At 41.1% G+C, this 23,653-nt stretch overlaps 1 protein-coding gene across 7 annotated transcripts in view; it reads right to left on the bottom strand.

Moving 5' to 3' along the window:
- The window catches only part of FAM13C (family with sequence similarity 13 member C), a 122,261-nt gene that overhangs the window by 44,838 nt on the left and 53,770 nt on the right, over window positions 1-23,653 (bottom strand). For all 7 annotated transcript variants that reach the window (XM_057735872.1, XM_057735871.1, XM_057735865.1 and 4 more), the window contains one exon: window positions 8,963-9,020. In XM_057735872.1, coding sequence (XP_057591855.1) covers window positions 8,963-9,020 — 58 coding nt within the window. The remainder of the gene's footprint in view (window positions 1-8,962; window positions 9,021-23,653) is intronic.

Genomic DNA, 23,653 nt, shown 5'->3' with positions numbered 1-23,653 from the left:
CCTAGGTCTAATTCAGTTGCAGTTGCTTCACAGTCAAACTTCCATCAAATCTTGAGCCAGTTCTGATTACCTTGTCCAAACAGGGCCCCCCAATTTCTCTTTTAGCATCTTGTTTTTTCCTTCCCAACATTCACTATGATATGGAATTTTATTTATTTCTCCACCTGTTTATTGGCTCTTTCCAGCTCCAGAAGGGCTGGAAGCATGCCGCCATTCTTCACAGCTGTACCTAGCACAATGAGTAGAACAGGAGCCAACCATTAAGAAGCCTGCCGCTGTATACTAGTTTTGTTTGCCTGGACCCTTTAGGCAGTACTTGGGAGGCCCTTCTGAGTATCCAATTTCAAGCCTCCCTGCTGCCCTGGTTTAGAAACTTCAAAATGCTTGTGAATCATTGGGGAGTTTGTTAAAGATATGCCCTCCCAGGTAGGGAAAGACGCAGATTCTGTGGTCAGGGTCAGGGTTGCTTAGATGCAGGAGGTCCAAGGACCACACTTTGAGAAATACTGCCCTATTCCCTAGGGCCTTGACCCACTCTAAATGCTGCCTTGGTTGCCTGTTAAGCTCTACCTGTCCCAGGAACAACAGCTCTTCCCTGACCTCCAGGCTTCTGACACCCTCATCGGCCTCCAGCCCCGGTACCCCTCCTTGGAAGGGCACCTCCACGTCAGGAAGTATGACGTACGGGGTGCTCAAAAGCAAGGCAGTGTTACCTCCTGAGCTCTGGATGTTGTTGCCAAAAGAAGTGGGACTTCCTCCAGTGGTGATGGCTATAAGGAAAGGCCAAATTCGCCCTGCCCCTAGGGACACTGGGCTTTTGGCTAATCCCCCTGGGGGTGGGGAGGGGGGCTGTGTTGCTTATGTCCCAGTGTGCTTTGCAGCCACGTCCAACTGAAGGATGACACACCTCGGCTCAGCCCATCCCAGCTTCCTCAGGATGGTCAGCCCTCACTGTCCTGCACTCCCCAGTGGAGAAATTCGATTCACTTCAAGGAGTCCTCTGCTGACAAGAAGATCCAGGTCCTACTCTGACGACGGCAGCACATCTTTGTTCACCAAGGACAATCTCACTGCCACACACAGTAACTCAAAACAAACGTCCTCCCAGCCAGATGATTTGACTTCAGCCTAGGAAGAGGGAGTCCTGTATTAGTGTTACCTCTCTGTGATATCCTTATTATGCTCAGTTTACTAAATAAACAGTACAAACAAGATGTTTGGGAGAGAATAACACCACTTTATAAGCTCACATTTTAACTCAGGAACCTGAGCTTTTCTAGATGATAAGACACAGATTTTCTACAAATAGAATATGTCTCATTTTCAACTCATGGAATGGACTTGAATAGTTGCTCTTTGTAGTTTCCAGTACTTAACCTGTGCAAAGGCACAGGCATTAAGACAGATAAACCCCCTAACAAATCACTTTTTCCGGAACATCAGTTACATCCCCTGGACGGAAGTCCACAAATCTAGTCCATGTTGCTGCCCATACTGTTACTTCTTTGTGGCGACTTAAGTTCCAGGTGTTTTTAGCCCTGAAAATGACTCTGCTTAAAAACTAAACTCAGTAAGATGTGTACACAGTAGAGGGACTTTTAACCCCAAATCTACCATGTGCTCTTTCTGTATCTGTGGGCAAATCATCCCATCATTTTGGCCCATGGGCACTTTTTTTTTTTTCTGATGAGGCTAGCTTAACCCCTTCAATTTCTACAATCCAATGAATATTAGAAATTAATAACCATCCCACTGGAAATCAAAAAATCACTTGCCATATGAAATGTTACCAACCTACGACTTTAAAGATGGCAGGTCACACTGGAAAGCATTAGCCATTTCCTCAAATACTAGTATTTTTGTTAAAAGAGAAGAAAAGTAAGCTTTTACCTGCTTTAAAATCTGAGTTTTTTCAACTACAAATAGAACTACCATATGATCCAGTAATCCCACTCCTGGGCATATACCCAAAGAAAACCATAATCCCAAAAGAAACTTGTACCATCATGTTTATTGCAGCACTATTTACAATAGCCAGGACATGGAAGCAACCTAAATGCCCATCAACAAATGAATGGATACAGAAGATGTGGCATATATATACAATGGAATATTACTCAGCTATAAAAAGGGATGAGATGGAGCTATATGTCATGAGGTGGATAGAACTACAATCTGTCATACAGAGTGAAGTAAGTCAGAAAGAGAAGGACAAATATTGTATGCTAACTCACATATACGGAATCTAAAAATGGTACTGATGAACTGAGTGACAAGAACAAGGAAGCAGATACAGAGAATGGACTGGAGAACTCGAGGTATGGGAGGGGGCGGGGGGTAAAGGGGAAACTGAGAAGAAGCGAGAGAGTAGCACAGACATATATATACTACCAACTGTAAAATAGTCAGTGGGAAGTTGTTGTATAACAAAGGGAGTCCAACTCGAGGATGGAAGATGCCTTAGAGGACTGGGGCAGGGAGGGTGGGGGGGACTCGAGGCGGGGCGTCAAGGAAGGGAGGGAATATGGGGATATGTGTATAAAAACAGTTGATTGAACCTGGTGTACCCCCCCAAAAAAAAAAAAAAATCTGAGTTTTTTCAGCTATACTTCAATACAAAATAAATTTTTAAAAATCTGAGTCTTATAGCCCTAAGAAAGACAACGATGTCCTAAAAAGGGAAAAGATACCCATGCTAGCAAAGCCAGAACCTAGGATACTGAGTTACCACACGTCCCTCTAAATCCCTGAAGAGTGGGGATGACAAAGTTCACTCTTCTGCTGCAGCCCCCATGCCCCACAGCAGCTCCGAACGCAGAGCTGCGTACAGATTTGCTTCTCGATAAATACTGCTGAAAGAAAAAATTACTCCTTAGAAAAAATATCCCCAAAGTCACAGTTTTTAGGCAAAATTTTGGTCTTAGGGCCAGAAGAAATACTTTATTTTAATTTGGCAGGGGTTGGGGGAGCAGAATATATCATAAAGGCTGTCAGCTTTATATTTTGCCAAGTGAGAGCGTGTGGGAAAATAGATAGATCCCTATAGATTAGATAGATAGATAGATAGATAGATAGATAGATAGATAGATAGTTAGATAGATAGATGGGGAGGGATAAACAAACCTCCCCATCATTTCATCACAAAATGGAATTTTTAAGAACAATCTCTAAATTAAACAGTTGTTCGTCAACTTTGGCGTTATGAAACACTTACCACGTTGTTCTTATATTTTAGCTACAAGGCAATGAAAGCTACCACACAGGCTGACATCTGGGAGCTACTGAGCTAGACACGGTCCCTTCCAGCCTGCATGAGAGAGCAAGAAATTAATAACATGAAGAGGAGTAAACGTAAGAGTGTGCGAGAAGGAAGCAGATGGAGACACCAGGCCAGAGGAAGGAGTGGGGCCAGCAGGACAGAGCTGTGTAGAGTGTGGGAGATGGCAAGGCTGGTAGGTGAAAGGCAAACAGGTGTGTCAGCTATGGCGAGACCTGCCGCAACTTCTCTGCTCAGCCCAACACCCCTGAAGTTTCTCCAAGTTAATTCCCGGCCAAGGGGGAATACTGAGCAGCTGCCGGCACGGCTTCCACCGTTCCTGCCAATGCCATGCTAAGGACTCCCCTGAGGGCGATGACTACAAACCTGGTCCCCCTGGAAACAAGAAGCCAGGTTGGATAGCTGCTTCCGCCTGAGGGGACAAAATAAACCAGGCCTGCAAACAACTCAGAGTTTCTCTGCAGTGCAGTTCATTCAACTGGGAAGGAGAAACAGGGTTCACATCGTGACCATGTTGGCTGCTGGATGTCCTTGTTGACACTGACAAGAAAAGTGGGCTAAAATTAAATGAATCATAGGACACCATTCCTGCTGAGGAAGAAACGTTGGTAGCGAAGCAAGGTCACCTTATCTCAACTCAGGAAACCATACCAGAAAAAAATGCCAAATGGCATCCTGCAGTGGTCCAGTATACAGGAAAAGTACCTTGGATATTATGCTTCCAGAGACCAGTACTATGTAGTCCAGCGTCCATTTACCCATCTTCTGATCCAAAATGGGAAAATATGTCTACCTCTAGCCAATCGGCTTATTCCAAACCCCAAGGTCAGAGTGATTGGTCCTAGAATGGGCTACATGTCCCATGCCAGGTAAATGAGACTCAAGTATGGGACGTTATGGAGCTAGAAAGGACTCTATTTCTACTGTGTGATAGGCAGAATCTTAAAGATGACCCCCAAGATTCCTGTACCCTGGTTATTCAATCAAACACTAATGTAGATGCTGCTATGAAGAGATTTTGCAGATATAATTACAGTCCTAACTCAGGTGACCAAGGTTACAGAGATTGCTTGCATGAGCCTGAGCCAATCAGGTGAGCCTTTTAAAAGCAGAGTGTTTCTTCCAGCTGGCAGAATACAACAGAGAGACTTGGGCCACAGAAGGATTTGGTGCTGCTGGCTCAAAGATGAAGGGGCCCATGTGAGAGGGAATGAAGGCAGCCACTAGAAGCTGAGAGCTACCCCCAGACACTGATCACCAAGGAAACAGGGTCTACAGACCTACAACCTCAAGGAAGTAAATTCAGAAAATGATCTGAATGAGCTTGGACATGGACTCTTCTCCAGAACCTCCAGATAAGTCTATCACAGCCAATGCCTTGATTTGTTTTGTGAGACCTTGAGCAGAGAATCCAACAGAGTCTACCCAAATTTATGACCTACACAACTGTGAGCTAATAAATAGGTGTTTGAAGCTGCTAAGCTTTGGTAATTTATTACACAGTAATAGAAAACTAATATACACTGGAATTACTAGCTGTAAGAATAATGTGCCCTCAGAGACGGGTCAACCTAAAGGTAAAGACAATATAGGAAAGCAGAGCCAAAATGGAAAGAGATGGCGTCTCCATGACAAGCCTTTAATCCCCAGATCTAGCCATGCGTGGAGCCTATCCTGATCCTAAAATTTCAGGTGTGTGAATCAATAAAATCCTGTTATTTACGAAAGCCAGCTTGAGTTGACATTCAGTCACAAGGGAAAAACCCCAGACACTGAAGAAAAAAACAATTCTCAGTCAATTCTGATCTAAGGCCCAACCCTGTAGACTGGGTTTACATTTCAAAAGAAAAATATAGCTGCCTATTCCTACAGGAAAAAATACCATTCAGCCAACTCAGGAGTATCAAGGGCAAAAGAAGCCTCCTGCTAGACCATTTTCTCAAAATTAAAACAATTTTGAGGGAGAAACACATCTCAAACAAAACAGTAAGTACCATCTGGAGGTCTGATACAGCTTGATGCCAACATGCATCTATATGCTAAACTATGGATGGTAATAAAGAACAATCAAATCCTTCACATGGAGACACACACAGACATGTGCATATATACGCTCAAAAAGGGGCACAATTTGCCTCATTCCATCCCTTATGGGAACCTATGAGTAAATTCTACAAGCACTGGGTAAATGGAAAAAAGAAAAAAAAAAAAAAAAAAAGGTGGAACCAGTGAGTGTTAAAACTGAAAGCCCTCTTAGAGTTAACCCTATTCAAAACCTCCTGCCTCAGTTTTACAAATGAAAAACTAAAAGAAGTTGACGTGATGCTTTATGATATGCAGTCTGGGAGTTGGAAAAAAGTAGTATGAGGACCCAACATGGCATGTTTTCTCAGGGAAGGGGAGGTCCATTAGTTTTCTTCACACATCTGTTATTTTTCTTAATTGAAACTAAAACCAGTAACGGGATCTATTAGGATGTGCAGAGGGAAAATGATATTTTTTTTCTCATTTTATCCTTCATGCAATGTTTTGAACAACTGACTGTTTACTCATTATATGGACATGGGGAAATGAGTAAAACCAAGGATTAAGGTGGATGAGACATTGACAGATCTCAAGTCTAGAATATTTTCCAATCGGGAGCCAAGGCACCCCAATAAATAAAACCCCCTGATGTTAATAAAATCTTCAGAGGCAGAGTCTGAAATCTCAGATCAATGGCTGAATGGACACAATTAGTGTTTCAGAAACCAACTTCTATACTATCATCACAGAGACACCAAAACTCATGGAATGGAGAGGCAAGTCCTATCAAGAGACCCAAGGTCAAAAACTGGGGGCTTGAGACTGGCAGAAGAAAAGTGAGGCTTGCAGGAATCAGATCTATACTCACGTTCAATGGAAATAAGAAGTGAGTTCTTCAGTTCACTGGGAAAGTATTGGGAACACACACAAAGACAGATGCTCATAGGTAACTCTGTCACATCATGTATCACCTTACTGCATAGAGGAGAGCTCGGGTCTAGTACCAGCTCTGGAATCAAATACAGCTAAGCCCCATCTATCTGTGACAGAGCAAGTGGCATTAAGAAGTTTAAAAAGTAGATGTGAAAAACCATATGTGAAATTTGGAGAAAATGTGAAGCACATACGTAACATCTTAAAATTGTTGTAATCGACAATTACAACATTGGGGTGCATAGAAACATCTGGAAAATATTTGTGGACCATGCTTCTCATGAGGCTCAAGAAACTCTTTTTTGACTTTAGACTTGCAAGTCAGAATGGAAGGAAGAGAGCAGATATGGAACTAGCGGGTTCTTTTTTAAAGAGCTAGAAGGCTGTGTGTTGGAGGCAGTGGTATATAAATAAAAGGGGCAAAAGGCAATGAAGATAGTTAACAAATTCCACCTTACATTTCCACTTAGAGATGGAAGAAATACTCCTATTAAAAAATCACCTGTACAGAGAGACTGAAAGATAGTTCATTTTAAAGAAATTACAATTAGTAGTAACTGATCATAAGAGTTAAAAACTAGAAACAACCATACAATGGGTTACAGCAAGGAGAATGAAAGTTAAAACTACATGCCAAACACGTATGAATCTCACAAACATAATACTGAGTAAATGAAACCAGACACAAAAGAGTACATACAGTTCATTTATAAAAAGTTCAAAAAGAGACAAAACAAATCTACTTAAGTCCAAAGAATAGTAACCCTTATAGGGGAAGAGTGACTGGAAGGAACTAAATAAGGTGCCTCGGATGCTAATAACGTTGTTTCTTGATGCTGGTTACACACGTTGTGAGAATTCATCCTGCTGTACACTTACGATATGTGCACTTTTCTATACGTATTTTCTATTTGCATTAAAAACATTTAAGTAGTAATTCCCACCTGAATTCCATAAGACTCTGTTGCCTAAAGAAACATTATTATGAGGTTCGTCCATAGAAGAGTTTGGTGTTCTGTAAGTTTGGGAAATGCCAGGAAAGATCAAGTTTAATATGTTCCCACTCTATAGGACGTCTCCAACAATGAGTCTGAATGAGTCAACCCTCCCTCCATGGCCTTGGGCCATGAGCTGCCCCTGGTCAAGCTTTCCTAAGGTTTCCTCCAGCCCCCAACTCTTAGTCACAACATGATCTGCACTGTGATTTACCCCCTGATTGGAACAATTCCACTTGAGCACACACTGTTAACAGCCAGTCTCAATCCGCAGCAGCACCTTTTCATGGACCACTGCACGTTTACAACATGGCGCTGACTGCTCTTTCAGAGGCCTGTCTCCATTCAGCACTCTTGCACCCATGTAATCCCAGCGCAGTGAGCTGGCACATTTCATGTAATTTGCAAATACAATATAGAGAAGGAACACAGAAGAGCAGATTCTCAAAGAGAGCATTTTGCAACTGCAATTTGAGAATGCTCAAGTACTCTTCGCATTCTCACGGGGTTTCAGCTCACAGATCAGTTTCTCCAGAATACTTGAAACCTATCACAAGCTGACTCTTACAATCACCTCATTTTTCCAGTCACTTATGTCAAAACAAATCAGTGCTTCTTTACAAATAGCATTTTGTTTATTCCCAGTGGGCCAAACAGCTGTTGTTCATTGATTCAGGCTCTTGCCTCTTTTCTCTCAAAATTTTTTTGCACTCTATTTACTACAGGCAAGACTGTGGAATCTGAAGGCTATCTCTAGGCACAAAGGAATAACAAGCAGCGTTCCATGTTATCTTTAGGACATTTCCCACAACTTCAGTGATTTATTTAAGTGGGTTTAATCAGGGACCTGGTTTACCTTTGGCTACTCATTTATCCCAAATTCTAAGTAAAAAAGAAAAAGAAAATCACCTAAGTTCAATTAACTGTCTTTTTTTGGAGGAGGAGGAAGAGTGTGGTATCAAATGATAAACAAACAATTTGCCTGAAACCTGTCATTTCTCTTCCTGGCATCTGAACATGGAGTCTTTTCATTCTTTTTGCCATGGTCCTAATCAGATATACCACCCGCTGCTCCCTAATTATACAATGAGGGCAAGAGAAATTAGAATGTTCCAAACCAAAGACTTAAGCTAAGGCATTCATAACAACAGGGATCCTGATTATGTTATATTGGTTTCCAACGGGAGAATTAAATATATGTTTCAAAGAAAATCTAGAACAAGATTATTAACATTGTGATGTCCAGTTCAGTGGGAAACCATTTGGATTGGAAAATATGGCTTCAATGTGTCAAAGCATACTACAATACCATTCTGCAAACACCAAACTATATCATGCTCTGTGGAAAAATAGTAAGCATGATCATATCTGAGACTGCAAAAGGCATTAGAAAAAGCAGGGGGATGGGGAGATAAAATTAAGAGAAAACTTTATAAATGTAACTGTCACAGCCATGGATATACAATCCTGAAACAAAGTTGAAAGACGTGTAATGAAATGACTGCTGGACTTGGTTTGGGTCCAAGACACAGTCTTGCAAATAATGTTTTAAATGTATTTGCTCCAGAGAAAGGGGAAACAGTACCCAAAGAACTGTAAGGAAAACGAGTTTACTTTAGAGCAAAAATATTTAAAGTTTTAATCAGAATAAATTCCTAGTACTAGGAAAAAGAATAATAAATTTCATGATTGGCTAACTCATGTTCAAATAGCCAGCAATAATTACACCTACCTCACTGAAGTCCTGCCGAGTTTCATCCTTTGGCCACACGGCAGCCCTCTGGTCTATTCTATAAGATACAAAGAAAAATCATTTCCATTTAAAAGAAACCTTTCAACAATGCACATCTGAAGTTGGCAGCTACAGATCTGGCCACACCCCTGTTAAAAACCCTTAGTGGTGTCCCACCGCCCCAAGAACAAAATCCAGACTCCTTATAATGGTCTGCAACACATGACAGTGTTTGAACTCTGTCAGTCTTCCTGTCCCACCTCCTGTCACTCTCACCCTTGTCCCCTAACCTCCAGCCTCCCTGGCCTTCTGTTTCTTGAACACATAGTGCTGGTCTGCCTTCCCCCCAGACTTTCACAAAGCTGATGCTGTCCAGAATGGAGCATCAGCTCAGCTCCTATGTCACCTCAATGAGTCCTTCCTGATCTCTCTAATAAAACTATCCCTCCCCTTCACTCTCCATCGCACTGTCTTCAGATTTTCTTCTTAGTGCTTGTCACTACCTAAAGTTATGCTGTTTATTTGCATTTCCACATTGAAATGCAAGCTCCAAGAAATCAGTGATTCTGCCCATTTTCTACATTGCTGAATCCTCAGTACGCAGTGCAAATTCAGTATTTTTATGCTCAAATGTGATCTGATACAGTTGTTACAGAAAGATATCATTTGTTCACTGAAGATAACTTGGAAATTTCATTCTATCACCTACCTAACAAAATAAATGTTATAGCAGTTGCTGGGTAACACAGTAAAGCTAGGTTTTGCCACATCATAGCTTCCAACAGAAGGAAAAGGACTTAAGGCAAATCTACTCTGAATAAATTTTTTTAGATTAACAACAAAAAAACAAAAAAACAAAACTCCACTACTGGCAGATGCTCCGCTCCAAATCATGATTCATCAAATGCTATGGTCCAATAGCATCTATTACATAACATTCAAGTTCTTCTGCAGCAGTTTGCATGCTATTATATAATAAATATATTAAATTATAGTTATTATCCTTATTAAAAGGCCTGCTATCTTAACGAATAAAAGCTTTAGTCAGTATTAAGTCATTTATAAAAAGGTTTATTTTGGGATATAATTATTTACAGTTATTATTCTGCTTTGATTTGAGTCCTGAAGAAAGCATATATGTCTTCTGGAGGTAATCGAGATGAATGATTTCTAAAAGTAATAATGCACATTTAGAAATGTCACAAGCCTAACTTCTTCAAAATATTCTTAAGAATGAAAAGTTCTTTCAGTCCATGAGTGCTGCTAACTTTGCAAACAATTTACTTCTAATGAGAAAAGTGAAGAGATGATAGAACAGAATTTGACCGTCACACTGATGTTGACCATGTCCCTCCTAAGTGTGAGAGGAGAGACCATGTCCCTCCTAAGTGTGAGAGGAGACTAAAGGTCCCAACCAGTAGCCAGAAAGATGGCCCAAGTGAGAAAAGAAAGTGAGGAGGAAAGCGCTGTTACACCCATCCTCTGTCAGTTCCCTGAGCCACAAACAGTGACTCCAGGGCTTCAGGAAATACAAAGTAGCTCTTTCCTGAAAAATGGGAGAAAGCTTCCTGGGGACAGGGGTTAACCTGACTTATCTAGTAACATCTAAAGTTTTGAATGGCTCATAATTTCCCTGTAACCTAAAGTGATTCTCAAATTCTGTTTTTATAGAGTTATGGTAGCACCAGAAACATGAAAGGGTCGTGTTCTCTAATGGAAAGAATATTTATTGGTTTACAGTTTTCAACCATATATTTCTCCAGGGCTCTGAGGCCAGCAGATGGTAAAACAAATACATGGCAGGAAACATTAACGGAAGAAAGCAGAAATAAGACTTGGTTTAAAATATACAGTATATATTATTGAGATGCAGAGAATAGCTACATGTAATACACTCCCATGATCTGCCATGAAAACTACTTCTCATCTCCAGATAAACCTCCAGATCAAGTTTAAGAACTGTGGTCTAAGCATCAAATATGCTTTCATTTCATAGCCATCTGAACATCTCCTATGTGACTGGTACAGTGGTGAGGAAGTAAGAATCAAAGAGCAGACTCTAGGTCTTTAGAAGACTTACAGTCTAGTGGATTCTGAAGCAGAGAATAAAACTAATTAACACCCAATCTTGAAGCTCTTTCCATAAATCAAGGAATGAGGGCACAGGAGCTGATATTAGAATGGTGGAGAGGAACTGTGGAGGCAGAGACAGATGAAAGAGACATTTTCAAGGAGAAAAACAACAAGAGATCTTGGGTGTGTATTGAAAGCATGGAATGAAAGAGATGGGGTAATGAAAACTATTCCAAAGTTTTGAGCCTGTGTGACAAGAAAGATGACAGGTAGTTTTTCCAATGGAGAAAGAAAAATAGGTCAATGGAGAGGGGAGAGTGAGCAGCCAGCATAAAGAGAGGCAATTCATGAGTTTTGATTTAGATATTTGAAGCTTGAACTGAGGATGAGATAGGGAAGTGAAAACACCTGAGCCGGGCTCACCCCAGCATGGGGCGCTCCACAGTGTGCTTTGGAGAGTGAGGGCTGGGATAACAAGAGTGACTCACAGTGGTCACGGCCTCTCCATCAGTTCTTCACTCCCTGTGTGGCCAGAGCCTAGCATACTGCCTGGCACATGGTCTCCACATGCCTTCTGGATGAATCAAAGATGAAGGAACAGAAGGACCCAGACCCAAGAATGACTTCCTGATCTACCACTTATTAGGAGTGTGTACCCATGGGCAAGATGTTAACCTCTCAGTCTCAGTTTCCTCATCTGTCAAGTAAAGATAATATCAGCTACTGCACAGGATAATTCAGGGTATAAAGGACAGTTCATGAAAAATGTTTCTGACCACTGTTAGCTGTATTAAAAATAACACATGAATTCTATAATCAAATGTAAAAAATACCATAATAGAATTATAAATGATGATAATTAATGCTATACTTAATTATAATAATTGAAGTCTTGTATGTAAATAAGCTGAAACAGATAAAAGGCTGAGTCATCCTGACTCAGGACAATGGTGCAGGTTTCTGAAACTGGCCAGTTAGGGAACAGAAGAAAGAAGAGCATGAAGGAAATACAGATGCATCACTAAGGTGAGAAGAAGCCAACCAGAACAGCACTCTAAATAGTGAAGAGAGAGCAGTTATAAGAAAAAAGAGTGTCAAGAAGAGCAGGAATATTACTCGGCCATTAAAAAGAATGAAATAATGCCATTTGCAGCAACATGGATGGACCTAGAGATTATCATACTAAGTGGTGTAAGCTAGATAAAGACAAATATTATATATCACTTCTATGTGGGATCTAAAATATGGCACAAATGAACTTATCTAGGAAACAGAAACACTCACAGACATAGAAAACAGACTTGTAGTTGCCAAAGGGGAGGAGAGAGGGAGAGGAAAGGATTGAGAATTTGGGATTAGCAGAGGCAAACTATCATATATAGGCTGGATAAACAACACAGTCCTACTGTATTGCACAGGGAACTATATTCAGTATCCTATGATAAACCATAATGGAAAAGAATATGAAAAAGAATTAGTTTAACTGAGTCACTCTGCTGTACAGCAGAAATTAAACAAAACATTGTAAATCAACTACACTTCAATAAGATTAAAAAAAAAAAAGAGCTAACAATTCAGGTAAATGCCTGAAATGCCAGGCACTGTACTTATATTATTTCATCTAGTCCTCATGGTAACCACATGAGATTAGCATTATTAGGCCCGTGTGACCTAATAGGAGACAGGGCAATTAAATAATTTTATCCATGCATTAAACAAATATTTATTAAACACCAACTTATGCTAGTAATTATTGCAGGTGTTGGGAGTAAAGCAGTGAATAAAGCAAGTCTCTGCCTCATTCTCATAGAAGCAGAGAGAATCTAAAGAAATAAAGCAGTGATCCCTGATGCACTGGATGCTAAATATTATGCAGAAAAAGAAACCAAGGTAAGGAGAATAGGGTGTGCAGGAGGACTGCCCAAGCTCAGTCTGCTAAAAAATTGCAAAGTCATCCAGAGATAATGAGAATGAAAGCAGAGAAATAAAAAGGCCACTGGATCAGAAAAGATAAAGGTCATGGCAGAAAAGGAAACAGCAACGGAAGCTCCTCGCTAGAGAAGTTTAGCAATGAAAAGAGAAGAACCGGAACAGGAGCTAGGTGTCTCAAATTCCCTTCCCCTTAAGATCTTGAAAGGTACTGCTTGTAGCATGTACAATTTTGCCAACTCCAATACAATCCTGCCTTCCGGCCCAGGCCCAGGCAGTGGGAAACTGCAGCCTAGACTCCTCTCAGCACTGATGCCTCCAATCACCACCCCTCCCAACACTCCCACCACCGCCATCACCACCATGCCATCACGGTCACTACCACCCATCATCATCACCAGCACCACCACTGTCACCATGATGACCACCACCATACAATTCAAAACAAAACACTTCTTAACAGAGGAACATAAAATGTAATTGTGTGCTGACATTAAAAGAGCTTCCTCCTGGACTCTGTGACTGCAAATTGTGTCTAGCCTATGGAAGTGCAACTTTTAAAAAACTTGATGGTGTTCCCACATTGCTGGAACCCCAAAGCCTGTGCTGAGCCAGCCTGTAGGGTCGTCCTGCAGTGATCTTCCCTTGGGAGGTGGACTGGAATTCAAAACAGCAAAGTGAACAAAGCAGTACGATATTTTTCTTGGCTGATGCATAATGTCAAACCCCAGATGTGATAATTTGTGAAGAAGCAGTATTTTAGCATAGGGTGTTTGATTTATATCAACTTTCTATAATTAAATTAGCAGACAAAAATGTTCCCTATCTCAGTGGAAATCTTCTCCAATCTATCCAATTGCTCATGGAAAACATCTGAGAGTTATGTAACAAACCCAATAGCTAATCCAATATCAAGTCCTTCAATTTCTTACCCAAATCACGTTTGCATCTGTCCTCTCTCCTCCCCCTACACCACTACCACTTTACTCCAAGTCACCATCATCTGTCTTCTGGGCTACCTTCCTGGTCTTTCTACTTCTCCTCTACCTTCTCCAAACCACTGCCCCCATGGCAACCTCGTCACTTCTTCACACTTAAAATAAAGATCAAAATTCTTCAAGCATCCTGTGACATCCTGAAGGAGTTGCTTCTGTCCACTTCTTCAACCTCAACTCATGTCATTCTCCTCCTCTGTGCTCCTGCTACTTCTGCAAGGTTCCTTGGACGCGCCACGGTCCTTTCCGCCTCAGGCCTTCATATGTGCCATCCCTGTGTCCATAACGCTCTTCCCTTTCCACTTTCTCTCCTAATTAATTTGTGCATCCTCTAGACACCAGATACCAGGCCAGTGAGGTCTCCCTTTCACAGGTCTTACTGTATTCTGACCTTTCACGTCTGCCATGTAGCACGCCTCAGTCCTTAATTGTGTATTTGTCTAATTATTTGATTGTCTCTCATGATGGTAAGCTCTGTGGGGCAGGGATCATATAAGTCTTGCTTAATGTTTCATCTCTAGAGCTAATCCTGGCATTTGGCACATAGCAGGCACTCACATGTCTGTTAATAAAGGATTAATCCCAGGGCTATGGGCCGCTGCCACTTCCGGTATATTTCTGAGTGTGTATAATGATTAGGATAAAACTCACACTCCCTCCTCCACCTGTAGCATGCTAGCAGGACTGGCAGGATGGGATGACCCTTATTCCCACCAGCAGATGCATTCTTGCCTGAGGAGACCTGCTAAAGATCAGCAAGTGGCTTTCTAACCCATATTCAGAAAATCTGGGCAGAAAAAGTAAAAGCAGTATCCAAGACACTTTTCAGAGTCCTCATAAAGAACCAGAACCTAAAAGCAAAGCAGTGCCTACCATGGTTCACATCTTAAGAATTCAGGATATTCCATTGCCTTGGATGAGCTTCTGTATTAGAAAACAACACAGGATACACTAATGTATACCCGGATGACTGTCTGCTGGCTGGACGACCGTGGTTTCCTGAAACTCTTTTGCAAACAAAAGGTATATCCCAAGAGGACAACCCTCTGAGCACAATATTCATTATATACAAACAATTGCTCTATATGTAGACACAGACAAGATGCCAAAAAATTCCAGTAATATTATTAGAAACAGTAACAACCCTCAATACCAGCAAATATAAAGTCCCTTTCCCTGTGGAGTGTAGGCTCTATTAAAGACACTCTCTTACTGGTTCTTACCAAATTTCTATGCTAAAGAACTGAGATTAGAGACGAAGCGAGAGAGTAGCACAGACATATATATACTACCAACTGTAAAATAGATAGTCAGTGGGAAGTTGTTGTATAACAAAGGGAGTCCAACTCGAGGATGGAAGATGCCTTAGAGGACTGGGGCGGGGAGGGAGGGGGACTCGAGGGTGGGGGAGTCAAGGAAGGGAGGGAATACGGGGATATGTGTATAAAAACAGATGATTGAACTTGGTGTACCCCCAAAAAAATAATAAAAAAAAAAAAGAACTGAGATCAAATTCTGGGCAGCTGACTTCAAATTGGGATATTGGGATTGACAAATATACACTAACTACTATGTATAAAATAGATAACTAATGAGAACCTGCAGTATAGTACAAGGGAACTCTACTTTGCTGTACAGGAGAAACTAACACAACACTATAAAACAACTATACCTCAATTTAAAAAAGAAAAAAACCAAGGCACAGAGTTCAAAATAGCTTTCAAAGAGATGGCTGGCATAAAACAAAACTAGACGTCGAGAGCTATTCATAAACTGACTCTTCCACCCATGCATCCCCTTGTCTGGGCCAATGAACTGCCACAGAGGGGACAGGGTGTCGGGGCTGGAGGCAGAATGCTGATCCCCAGGAACAAGCCCCCCGGGAGCTGGGACCCAAGCCTGGCTCCTACCCCCGACCTTGTACTTCTCTGAAGACTAGAATCAACCAGTGTTATTAAAAACAGAGATTCCTTATTACCCAGACATAAAAAGGAACAAAATTGAGTTATTTGTAGAGATGTGGATGGACCTAGAGACTGTCACACAGAGTGAAGTCAGAAAGAGAAAAACGAATACCATATATTAACCTATATATGTGGAATCTAGAAAAATGATACAGATGATCTTATTTGCAAAGCAGAACTAGAGACACAGATGTAGAGAACAAACATAGGGACAAACGTAGGGACACCGAGGGGGTAAGAGGGGTGGGATGAATTGGGACATTGGGACTGACATATGTACACTATTGATACTATGTATAAAATAGGTAACTAATGAGACCCTGCTGTACAGCACAGGGAACTCCTCTCAATGCTCTGTGGTGACCTAAATGGGAAGGAAATACAAAAAAGAGGGGAATATATGTATATGCATAGCTGATTCACTTTGCTATACACTATAAACTAACACAGCATCCTAAAACAACTATATCCCAATCAAAATTAATTAAAAAACAAAACAAAACAGAGATTTCTGGCCCCACACTCACTGAGTCAGGATTTCCCCAGGCATGGACTGGTAATGTGAAATTAACAAGCAGTCCAGGGCATCCCCAACTGGGAAACTGTCATCCTAAAGGTTCAAGTGCAACCATGTGGTAGGAGACCAGTGGCTGAAGGGTGCAGGTGAGGGACTTGTGGGAGTACAGGAGTGACCTGGGTGTTTGTGGCCTGGCCTCCCAGGTGACACATTCCAAAAGAGGGAAGAGCTAAGTCCCTGAAGACACTCTGAAACACTCCAAACACAGGCAGCCCAGCTGCACTGGAAGAGGCACCTCTTCTCACCTTGGTGGGCTGGAACAGAACCCAGAAACAGCCAGAACCACGCTAATGCCTGGAGAATAACTGAGCAGTGAGTCACGCCCACAGTATCGGGACTGGGAGAGGTAAGGAGGTAGACTCTGGGACAGGATACTTAGGACAGGAGACCCAGCAGGAGCAGAGGTCCCAATAATGCATTATTATTAATAATGCAGACAGCACCATCTGGTTTGCTGAGCAGGATATAAAGCTCTCTGTTTCTATCATCTCACTATTCCTCTCACTTAGCGCAGAATGAACAGACACCGGCTCCCAGGGCAGGCAGTGCTCAGCCCAGGGGGCAGAGTGATCTTAGCAGACACTTCCGTTCCACGGACAGCTCTGCTCACTAGCATTACCCGCCCTCAAGCACCTGCCAAGTCTCTTCATTTTTTTGCCTCAAGGTTTTTTTTCAAGGCAGAGCTCGTCCCCTTAGCCTGAAAGTGTGGAAGAGTTTCCTCTGCTGGGGGCAATCCTTAGCCAGCAGAACACAGAGGAGAGCGTGTGGATAAACACTGCAGCTTCCCAACTTGCAGAGGGATATGTCAGAGGACATTCTGGGGATCACACTAACACTGCTACGTAATTGCTTTTTCCCACGTATAATAAGATCATGAACATGTGCCCATGTAAGTAAAGACTCCCCCACAAAGCGTGGTTTTAAATATCCATCATGCAGATTGGCATTTCTTAAGGGGGTGGTGGTACGCCCTCTAGGGAGCATTTAGGCAACTGGGGGTTACTTGTGATGGGCACAGAGGTTGGGGTGCCCACCGACACTCTGTGAGCTGGAGCCAGTGCCACTGACATGCATGGGGCAGCCCCACACCACAACCAAGAATTATTTTACCCCCTCCCCCAGGACTTCCAAATGTCCTCTGGAAATGTGAGAGCCAGAGGCAGTTGCCCTCAGCACAATCTGAACTAGAAAACAATGAGGGCTAGTGGATGAAATAGAAGTTTCTAGAATACACAAGTATGGAGAAGGGGATTGGATTGAACTGTCTCAAGTGTTTCACCCAGAACCACTATCCTATGATTCCACCATATATAAAAATCCAGCCACATGACTTTCTATCTCGTTCTCTCAGAGGTATCAATTACCCGTTATATTCCTACCTCCTTCCATGATCAGATAATCGAAAAAATTACATACTAAATCTCAATTGGGTTACCCATTTCAAATCCTACACCTAGACAGCCATTACCCTTGGGTATAAACCAAGGTAACGATAATGGATGCACGTAAAAATATTTTTCAATGATTTTTACTACAGAAATATCTACAGATATAAATCCTAGAAGTAACAAAAATATCAAATAATTTGGAATTATTTAAATCAATGGTGGTATATCCACAGAAAAGAATATTTCCAGTCGTGAATATTTTAGAATATTTTATGATGTGGAAAAATACAGTATTAAGTGGGACAATGAAATATGTCTCTAAGATGTCATACATATGAAGAAAATTTATATATATATTTCATATATATACTTATATATAAAATATCAAAAATGTTTTATCTAGCATTTGATAAAGGATAAAAGAAAAAATAGAGGGCGGTGGTGGGAGCTGTGTGTGTCACTGTATATGACGTGTGCGTAGCATTTAACGTTCGTCGTGAAGAGGAATAATCTTGTTGATAATACCATGACAGAACCACAGCCTCATTGGGAAGATGAAGAGTAAGCTGAAGAGTAGCCTCATTCCCATAACCTCAGGGACACCGCACACTTACACAGCTAGTCAAAGTTCTACATTAGATTTAGGTTTAAACACACACTGTCTCCTATAATAATTATTGGAATTTCTCTCTTAAATCTATTCCAAGTTAGGCCAAGAAACTTTGCAAGATGTTGAGATGCTAAGGACAAATTTTTTTTGTTCAATCTCCTAGAAATAGCATTTCTAACACAGGGCTATAATGACACCAGCATTTGTAAAACAAGTTTCTTATGGAAAATTGTATGTTAAAGTACTTGTTATAGAAAAGCAAATGTGTTCACCTTAGCCATAAATGAACTCAGCAGCCTTGTGATAATTAACCCGTTACTCTATTAGCTTCTGCATAAAGACTGCAGAGTCAGAATGCACTCTAGTCTAACTTTATACTCTGGAGCTTGCTTTAAATAAACAGTACTTCTAACAGATTCAAGCCCTCATGCATCAGGAAGCCCCTTTCACACACCATTCCTTTTTATGCCCACATTAAAACAATGGCAACAACATAAAAATGTATACTACAATGGTAACAGAAGTTATATCGTGGTGGCATGATTACTAAGAAATTTTTATTACCTTGGAATTTACTATATTTTCCAATAAAACCATGTTTCATTTATTATTAGTAGTTTTTAATGAAAGAATGAGTTTCCCTTTTATCTTTATGCTAATCATTGTCCAGCCAATGAGTTAACGTTTTTATCAAGTGATCAAGGGCAGACTCTTTCCAAAAAAAAAAAAAAAAAAAAGACAAGGAGGAAAAGAGGGTTTTGTTCCCAGAATAATCAAGTGTGGGCTCTTTTTCAATCAACAGTTTAAGGATTTGGTGTAGGATTTTTTTGTGCTCTACAGCAGGGAGGATGAATTATTTTTATCTGTGACTGCAAGAGCTTGTATTATTAAGCTAAGGTCTTTCCATGTCCAATCGCTTAAACATCCAGAGTGTTGAGCATTTTCAGTTTTAGAGCCAGAAGGGACTTTAGAAATCATGTGACCCAAACTCCTGTTAGGGGAGGGAACTTAGGGATTTCAGTGAAACGAGCAAGGTCACCTGATAGACATGCGATAAGACCCTGCATTTCTTTTTTTAAAATTTATTTTATTGAAGTATAGTTGATTTACAATGCTGCGTTAACTTCTGCTGTACAGCAAAGCGACTCAGTTATATATACATATACACACATATGTATGTATATATATAAACACACACACACATTCTTTTTCATATTCTTTTTCACTACAGTTTATCACAGGGTGTTGAATATAGTACCCTGTGCTATATAGTAGAACCTTTTTATCCATCCTATATATAATAGTTTGCATCTGCTAATCCCCAATTCCCAGTCCATCCCTCCCCCCTCCACCTCCCCCTTAGCAACTACAAGTCTGTTCTCTATGTCTGTGAGTCTCTGTTTTATAGATAAGTTCATTTGTGTCATATTTTAGATTCCACATATAAGTGATATCATACAGTGTTCAAGACCCTGCATTTCTTAATTTGAATGTTTTTTCCATTCCACCAGCTTGCTTCTGCACCCCTGGGGGTGGAGGAAGGATGGGGGAGGGGATGGGGCGCACCCTCACTGTAGGGCTGCCTTCCTATGCAGTATAAGCCAAGAAAGCTGTTTTTAGAACCCACACATTACCCAACTGCACACCAGGGACTCTCAAAATATTGTCAAGACAAGCTAATTTTTTTAATCTGTACCATACCCCTACCCCATTTAAAAAAAGAAAATAAAGAAAAAAAAAAAGAAATCCTAAAAGCACACTAATAAGAAGAACACGGTGACAACACGCAGAGTTCCCACTCTAGTACAGTCCAACAAGGCAGATCTTCTGCTCTTTATTATTAAAAACCTCTGGGTGCTCATTCCCTTACTCACACAGCCCATTTAGACTCTGCCTACTTCTACAAAAAACATTTGAACAAGAAACAAGTAGCTATTAAAACATACACAAGTTGTCTATCTCAAAAACAAAAGATGAAAGGATTTATCCCCCATGGAAAAGTTGCTGCCAACCAAACTTCCTCTTTCCATAAAGCAACAAAGCTTTTTCTTTTATCTAGAATGTTACAAAAATAGTCAAAGCCATCAAAGGCCATTATCCTTGCTAATACCCCAATCTTCAACCCCCTCTAACTGGGGACTTCCAGATGAAGAGGCTAATGAACTCCAATTCACAAATGTAATCACCAACTTAATTAGCAGTAACACACTGCTATAGAATAGCTCCTGTTTATACAGGCGAGGTCTTTAACAACATTAAAAGGCTTAATGCTGTCATAAATTTTAATACAATATTTTAAACACAAGTGAGTTAATCACTCTCAAAAGTAAATTTACTTAGCTGGGCAAGAAATCCCCAACTTCATTAGTATTCTCTTACATTCATAAATTCCCCTCTGTCATATCTTAGCATTTACAGAATTGGCACTGGCTTTAGCTATAAAAATCAATCAAACTGATGCATATTCATCAACTGACTGCTCTAAACAGATTGATGGCGCTTGTCTTGATTCTATTACAAGAGAAGTGAGGGTTGAAGCAAATCACAGCCTCACTGGGTGGCAGACTAGAAAATGAGAGGGTTGTATTAAATGATGACTAAGGCTTCACTCTTGTTCTAACTAAACGAAGTTGTATAATTTTACATGTCCTGAAAAGCTCCAGGTACTGAGGAGCATCCCAGAGTAGGGTGATATGCAGCCTCACCACTCAGATGCACTGAAAGTCCAAGTTAAAGTGTAAACACAGCATCTTGGAGAAGGAGGCAGGAAGGTATTATCAGCCATCACCTTATTAGGGCTTAGCTCCTGGCAGCTAGAGTCCTAAGGATGAGCAGTTGCTGAGAAGAAAAGGATTGAAGCAGGCACTTTAAATCAAATGCCTATAGGAGCCAGGCAGCGTGTAAATAAAGAGATCTGGGTAGGAACTGTGAAAAAATGGAGAGCTGCTCCTCAACTCCAGCTATCTGTTGCCTTGCAGGAATGTACCTCCTGGGTTATCCCATTTTCAGATTTTTCAAAAGAATGACAAAAATCCACAAAATCTCTGATATTTAAACATTGAATCAAAATAATTTTAAAACAGTCTACAAGCCAAATATACCTCCACACGAGATGAACTTGCAGCACACCAAGTTTGAGATCTCTGCTGTGGGGCAATACACGGCCAAGGAATATAACAGAAAGACAAGGGGAGATGGCAAATAGGAGGAAGGATGCAAAGAAAGAGGACAGAGTGGGCTAACTCAATACCTGAAGTTGGCTCTGTTGAGGGAATTCAGAAGAGCAAGCAAACTTGGAGGTAGGAAGAGATTAAGACAATGAGTCTAAACCTTTTGGGGGGTCATGGGCAGTGTATGAGATTTTGATAAATGCTTTAGAGATTTCTCCCTGGAAAAATAATGCTGCCCACCAAGATGTCTATGTGCTTATTCCTTCCCCGCCCCCGTGCCCCCTCCCCACCACATGTTACCTTACATGACAAAAAGGGATTCTGCTGATGTTATTACATTAAGGACCTTGAGATGAAGAGATTACAGTGGGTTATCTGAGTGGACCCAATCTAATCAAGTGAATCCTTAAAATCAGAACATCCTTCCTGTCCATCATTGTAACAGAGAAGAACAAACTTGACCCCATATTGGATCTATTCCTCTAGCTCTAACCCTTGTGCTCTGTTGGTTGTGCTTAGTCATGTTGGCTTTGCACTTTTGTAAAAAAAAAAAAAATGTCGCCCATAGCCTGAAATATACATGATACCCCATTCTCAAGGTTCTGACCTTTAAAGGTATAACACTTTTCCATTCATACAGAGATAAAAAGTTATAGAACACAGAATAAACTTTGTCTTGTTGTAGGTTTACAGGAACATGTGGACACAGGTGCAAGAACAAAGGTTTCTGGCACCAAACAGTTTGCAACAACCAGCCACACCACCTCCCCTTGAGTGCAAAAGAAGCCTGAATTCTAACTCAAGTAAGATGGTTCTTTGGGACACTAGTCTATCATCTTCTCAGTCTGCTAGCTTTCTGAACAAAGTCCCTAGTCCTTGCCCCAACACCTTATCTCTCAATTTATTGGCCTGTGGTGGGAGAGGAGTAGGAGTTTAGACTAGGTAACATTCTCAGAAGGAAACATGGAAGAATGCTCAGAGAGATGCAATGTTGCTAGCTTTAAAAATGGAGAAAGCGGCCACAAGCCAAGCAGTGTAGGCAGCCTCCAGAAACTGGGAAAGGCAAGGAAATGGATCAGCTCTCCCCTAGAACCTCCAGAAAGGAGTTCACACCTGCTGACACCTTCATTTTATCCTAGTGAGACCCATGTTGGTCATCTCTCCTACAGAATTATAAGACTGATAAATTTGTGTTGTTCTAAGCTGCAGGTTTGTGATCATTTGTTACAGTAGCAACAGAAAACCAATATAGCATATATACACCCAAACTTTGGCAAAAACATTCATAGACCTCCCTGAGGCTCATCCACAGACACAGGTAAAGGCTCCTTGTGCTAGAAAGAGCTGAACAACACACTCTCAGAGCTGAAGGTATGAAACTATTTCTCCTTGGCATGCATGAGATGATCAATACCCATCCCATGACACATTCAGTTCCAAAATCTCACTCTACAAGGATGGACTCATTCTCTGAACACTAACTACCCTTTTTTGAGTCTCATGCAAATCACAGCGACCCCTTGACAGCTCCTTGCTGCAGAAAGATCTTTCTTCCCTTTCTCAAAGTGTCCACTGTGCTAAGAACATGCTTCTCCACACCCCCACCCCCATCCCCTTCCCTAAGAAGATAGCATTTTACACCCGCTGAGATTTAGCCTGGCTTCTACCCTCACTTTGAGCCAGACCTAGGTCTAGAGTGTTCGAGTGTCCTGTTACAGTATCATGTCTCTATCAAGATCTTATTGGGCACAATATGCCTGCACCTGGCCGTTTGCTGGATTAAAACGGAAGAGTAATATTATCAGGAATGTGAGCTACCTGACTCAAAGTTGTTTTTAGCCTCAGATCTCATTTTGCCAGTTTATCAAATTTCACAATCCCTGTAATATTTTGAGATTTTTTTTTTAAGTTCCATTAGAATGATCCTAGGTGATGCCACCATGGTTGTGACAAATAACTCTGTAGTTTAAAGGTTACCATCCTGA

This window comes from Hippopotamus amphibius, chromosome 5 (genome assembly GCF_030028045.1).
Source record: "Hippopotamus amphibius kiboko isolate mHipAmp2 chromosome 5, mHipAmp2.hap2, whole genome shotgun sequence".
NCBI classification, from domain to species: Eukaryota; Metazoa; Chordata; class Mammalia; order Artiodactyla; family Hippopotamidae; genus Hippopotamus; species Hippopotamus amphibius.
This window is presented reverse-complemented; position numbering and strand designations above follow the sequence as displayed.